This window comes from Nelumbo nucifera, chromosome 6, assembly GCF_055504915.1.
Source record: "Nelumbo nucifera cultivar China Antique chromosome 6, China Antique-T2T, whole genome shotgun sequence".
Lineage (NCBI taxonomy): Eukaryota > Viridiplantae > Streptophyta > Magnoliopsida > Proteales > Nelumbonaceae > Nelumbo > Nelumbo nucifera.
This window is the reverse complement of record NC_142654.1, coordinates 6,872,065-6,877,902: the sequence shown is the minus strand read 5'-3', so window position 1 is coordinate 6,877,902 and position 5,838 is coordinate 6,872,065. Positions and strand designations below refer to the sequence as shown.

The 5,838-nt window shown below is 36.8% G+C and overlaps 1 protein-coding gene across 1 annotated transcript; it reads right to left on the bottom strand.

The window, feature by feature from the left end:
* Positions 1–2,115: 2,115 nt before the first annotated feature.
* On the bottom strand, positions 2,116–5,626 carry LOC109115204 (uncharacterized). The gene is made up of 3 exons (XM_088890738.1): positions 5,068–5,626; positions 4,457–4,651; positions 2,116–3,588 (listed from the first exon to the last, which is right to left on the bottom strand). Exons 1-3 carry the CDS (start codon positions 5,383–5,385, stop codon positions 3,553–3,555), a joined length of 549 nt encoding a protein of 182 aa, XP_088746864.1. The 5' UTR covers positions 5,386–5,626; the 3' UTR covers positions 2,116–3,552.
* Positions 5,627–5,838: the final 212 nt, after the last annotated feature.

Sequence of the window (5,838 nt, the reverse complement as noted above, 5' to 3'; positions counted from 1 at the left end):
GAATAGTGTGCTGCAAATGGAAATGATATCTAATTGTCCGAATTTCAATTCAACAATTTTTTTTTCCAGTTAAGTAGGATTAAATGTTTATTTAACTTCTCTACAGCCTCCCATATGTGCACAACAACGCCAGGATCTACCCCCGCATCTGTCTGAATATGGGAAGTAGTAGGTACCCCAGTTGCTCTCCTTTCTCTTATTGTTTCACACTCCTTTAGAGCAGGCACAACCATTTTGAAGTCAGTGGGTCTGATACTTTTTCCTATGCTTCCACAAATTTCACAAACAGTAGACCCATGATTAATGAACCACTTCAGCACACAAGCATAATGTGCAAGAACAAGATCATTTTATTCAAGAACATCCAAGCTCAATAAGGGTGTGTTGATGGTAATATGAACCTGCTTCTAGATCAGTATGACAAATGAATAGCTACCCATCTGAGCTAACAAACTCAATAAACCCAGACTTCCAAAATTATTTTTTATTTCACTTTCAGTACATTTTAGGTCTCTTTTGGTATTAGAATTTAAATCCTCATTGATTTGTGAGACTTCCTACAACGGAGGGTGTGATATTCAAGAATCCCAATTCAGCATCTCACATTCTGTCAGGTTCAACACATTGGCACAGCCGACAAGTTGCCATGGTTGCATCTTTATCTATACTTTGACGCAATGTGGAATGTGTACCTAAATTTTCCTTCTCTCATTTGAGGATAAGCTGTCATTATTGACTCCACCATTGGTCATCTATATATGATCTTAATTAGAGTCCATTACATCAGATAAGGCTCTCTAGGATTCAAACAATACACTCTGCAGTTTGCACTACCTTAACCATTGTATCATTTTTCTTCTGCAATCTCACCCAATCAAATTAATGTAAGGCTAAGTAACCCATTTTGAACTTCTAAAAAACAAATGCCAAGTACCAGTTTTCCAATAAAGAACTCACGGGCAACAAAAAGACTTGAACCAAAAATGTAAGTGAATCTAAGCTTTTAAGAAATCCATGATTATTGAACAACTTTAAAATAAGTGTTGAATTAGATGAGCAGAGAGAGCATAGAATGTTGAAACTTCCATTTATTCTTTCTTCTCAAAAATTGCAGACACCAACATCTTCTAGAACTACACCAAGATGATACTGATGAGCAAGATGGAATAGTTTTGAATAAGGGAGTTTGAGAACCTGCTGCAGTTGTTGAGCTCCTTGGGAGTCAATATGTCAGGGTGGAGCAGGATGATACTCATGAGAGTTTCTTGGTTAGCCTAATAATCTTAACAAAGCTCTGGCTTTCCTAGGTGACTTCTAAAGACAATTTTCTGCATTGGTCAATTGCCATTGGGAAATAATTGACCAGAGATAACCTACCAAGGGAAGATATGCAGATCCAGGATCAATCATGTGGTTTATGTGGGATGGTAGCTAAATGTCTAGACCACCTCTGAATTCATCGTCCTTTTTTTGAATATAAAGCAAAAAAAATATTATTAAAACAAAAAGAAGTGCAAAGAAAGGAGATGAGCAATCACCCGAGGGAAATTAAACACACAATGAAAAACCAACTAAAATAAAGCAAAACCCTGCCAAGCAAAACACCCCACAGAGGCCGACCCCCTTACAAAAGGAAACAAAAGCAATTCAAAACAAACAATGTGATCCTGATCATCAAACAAAAAAAACATCTCCCTTTCCAGCTCCAAGCACCCACAAGCGCCACCCAACAAGGACCAAATCAAAATTCCAGCCCCCTAATGGACTTTTATTTGTTCAGCCATATTATTCAATTTTTGAATGCAATCTTCTTGTTGCCTTCTGACTCCATTATTGTGTTTTCTTACTCTTATCTTGCAAAAACCCAATGCCAAATGGGCCTCCTCTTATCTGTTGTTGACTCTCTCTCTGCTTTTCTGAGATCTGCATCTTCTAATTGAGTTTAAATTTCCAACTGTTTTTTCCAATTCTCCAACAGATTTCTGACATCTATCTGACCCATCTTCCCCTCTCAATTCTTCTTCATTAAGTTTGATCAGCAGACCAAATCACAAAAATAACTATCATCATCAATTGTCTGTTACTTAAATAAATCCAGCAGAAGCCACAAAATTTATATGCAATAAAGAGTTGAAATTTTAATTCCATAGTTTTGCTTCATAGTTTAATGATACAGTATTGGGATCCCTCTCCATAGATAGTAATACATTGCTTTGTACTTTGTACACCAAGATCAGGTTCAAATAAAAAGATAAGGAAAACTTAAGAAAAAAACAAATTAAAAATTATTGTTTCCCTTGAATTCAATTACCTCTATAAAGAATTCAACAAAAATGAATTTACAGTTGGGATTAGAGGAGTATATAATAAGACATTCTAGGTGGTTGGCCAAGTTTAAGAATCTTTGCAACAAGTCAGCACACAGTCCTCCAGGAAGTTGGTAAGCTGAGAAGTATATAGATTTGGGTCATTTCTGAAGTGGTCAACATGGGGTGTGGAGATAAAGTTGCATACCTGGACCTCATGCCCTGCCTTTCGCTTCTCCTCTATAAAAGACTCCATAGATTCTATTGGAATGACCCTATCTGTAGAGATATAGATGTATAACTGTGGACAAGGTGGTTGTTGTGATGATAGAAGACCCATCACATCAGAGAGCCTCTTGTAATTCAACAAAATGAGAGACAATCAGATGCAAACGAAGATAATGTTGTAGATCAAGCAACAAGAGCATGATTTATTTATGGATTTTGTAAGCTTTTTTTTTAGATGTTGGAGAAGAGAATTATTTGTTAAGAGCTATGATTTATTCACTTGAAAGATGTAGATAACAACTATTTTCTAGGGTTTTATAAACCCAGGTAAACACCCTTCTAGTCACAAGAGCAGTTTAATTGATAGTTCAAGCAAAGGGAATTGTCTGTAATTCTTTATTGGTAATAATAGGTTCCAGTAAAAGCACAACTATGCAACATGACTATTCTTAGACAGGAACAGGAATGTATGGTTCGGTATGCTTCACATAGTCAACTACTGATATCATAAAAGTGGTTAACCAATCAGGTGGTATTCATCAAATTCACCTGGGGGAGGGAGTTGATTGGTCAAAGCTATTTCAGTATCATCACAGATTTACCAAAATAAAACTACATCATGGTGAAATCGGTTTCAGTGCTCACACTGTTCGCATAGTCTTGTGAGCACTGAAGCTGATATTCCTCGTGGTTATATTTGAACATGCTTTTACATGCAAATCATGGAGAGGGACTTTCCAAAGAAAATACAGTAAACATTTGTATGTTACAAGTTGGACATATAAAGTGGAAGTGAATCAGTTGAGATATGATTAAACGTAAAAACCAGTGGTAATTAGGAAACAACACTTAACCTGTTAATTGTTGGAAGATTAAGAACCACTTTAAAGAACTTCTCCAAAACGGTCAGCAAAGTTGTTTCAGTTGCAGCAAGTTTGGTTTGAAAAGAAGTTTTTGTGTCAACTAAGGTCTCTGTACCAGCTTCTTATGATCTAATTAATCCTCTTGTTGCAATGCTCTACTTTTTCAAAAATGCAGTAGAGAAACCTAAAGCCTAGACATAGAAAATGAAATTAGAAAAGATGACATGTTTTTAGTATATTTTACTGACCATAAAAGAAAGAATGACAACATATCCAATAATACTTGTAAGTCAAAACTATTCCAGAAGACACATGGATTATGGAGTGTTGTGCACATTGCATAAAATTGTATTCTACTCAAGAAAATTTACCCAGACAAATTTCCATAGCATCACACTCCCATAGAAATTCAAAAAAGGAATAACCAGAAAATGTATAAAAGGCTATACAAACTGGGTGGGGTATCACCCTGGAATCTCCTAAACTATCTGGTAAATTAATTCTGAATGTGTAATATCTTGTTCTTACTATATGCTAAGTCAATTGCTCCTAATAGAAGAACTTATCTATTGTTAAATTTTAAGTTTTTAATGGAAGATGACACATATACAGAAGAACTTATCATATTACTCCCTGGTAGCACAACATGGTATTTTATCAAATTTGAAGAAAGGAAATGAATGATCTCTCCAAAAAGTCATGATACCCCCTCCCCTGTGTAAATAATGCATCAAATGATATATACTTTTTAGTCTGTAAACATACTATAGTAAATTAAGTGCATAACAAATAACAATGCATGCAAATACTTACTGTGCAGCCTCTTCATTCATATGTTTTTGTGACTTCATGTATATTTTAACAGGTATTGATTCTACAACTTCCTTTGGTGCAGAAACATAGCCAATTGAAGAAACAGAAGGCCGAGAAGATAAAACCACAACTTATTGGTGAATTTCATCCAGGACCTAATTAAAATAGTTATAGAAGCCTGAACTTACATCCATTAACCAAAAATGAGAGAAGAAATATCTTGAAAACAAAAAACAACAGTACTACCTCAAACAATGCTTTTGCTAACATAACAATCCTTGATACGCTGGCTCTATCACTGTTGCCATCATCCGGATTGGTGGAACGACCATTTGTTCGGCAAGAATGACGCCCTGTTTGATGCTGACCCGCCAAAATACATGACCTCTCATGTCCAGATAAATTTTCAAAGTGGCTACCAAGCCGCTGAAGTGCACAGACCTGTACTTCAGGTAAAGGAGAAGTCATTCTCTTAGGTATGCTAGACCAACAAGAAAAAATGCATAAGAGGAAATTAAAAAGGATTTCATGTAAAATCATAAGAACAGTGCAACAATAGTGTTTTAATGCAGGCCATGCTTAGAGCATAAAATGGACCAGTTGACAGGTTTTAGGGGGATCTCCTTGGCCAAAAAACTCATCTAACTAGATGAATTTCATTGCAAATCTATAAATTCAGTTCTTTTTTGCCTATTGAAAGGGATTAACATCCAGGATAACCCATAAGAATCAAGATTTTGCTTAAGAATGCCCTAGCCAGGCCACAGGCCAGTCAAATGGTTGGAACCAAATGCACTAACAATGCCTTAATAAGAATTGTTGCCATATGTCTGCTAGGTGCTAAAAAGTTTACAAACCTGTGATCTTATTCTTCTTCTCCTCTCAAGAAAATTAGTTCTACGCTCTAAAATGTCATGATATTTGGTGTCTCTTGTTCTTGAGGGCTCTACCTCGTCATTTTGAATGCTTTCAATGGAGCTTGGCATACTAGATAAAGTTGTTGGTGTTTCAACATTCCTGTCAGAGGCTGATGTCCCTGTTACACAATCCCAAGCATGTCTCCCACTCCCCTGGCTAGAATCTCTAACCTCACTATCTTCATGTAGACGGCCAAACAATCCATCAGAGATTGAGGACCTGTGAACAACCCTGTCGCGGAGCCTGTCAACACTCATTGTTCGGCTAAATCGAACACTTCTTTCAACTGGTTCTTGACCTCCAATTCATCTATCTGGATGCCTTGTTTCAATGCTCTATGGGAGAGTTCATCCTCAAATGGGCCAGTTCGTGGAAGATAACGTCTCCGTGTAGGTATGAAGGATTGAGGGTTTGAGGGAGAAACCGAACAGGGAGAAATCCAAGAGAGGTTAGGAGAAAAGGAAATAGTGGAAGTTAGAGTGTTGTTCCTCGGTTCCATTTGCTACCAAAATAACAGGAAATAGTGGAAGTTAGAGTGTTCTTCCTCGGTTTCGAGAGAGAACCCGAAGAGGGAGAATGTCTCAACGAAACAGACGCATATAGAGTAAAAAATTACCATTTTGCCCCTCAGTATCTAACCATACTGTTAGACAAAAAAGGGTAGTACATGTCCACCAAAATGTCCAGAATGGAGAGCTATTCGCTCTTTT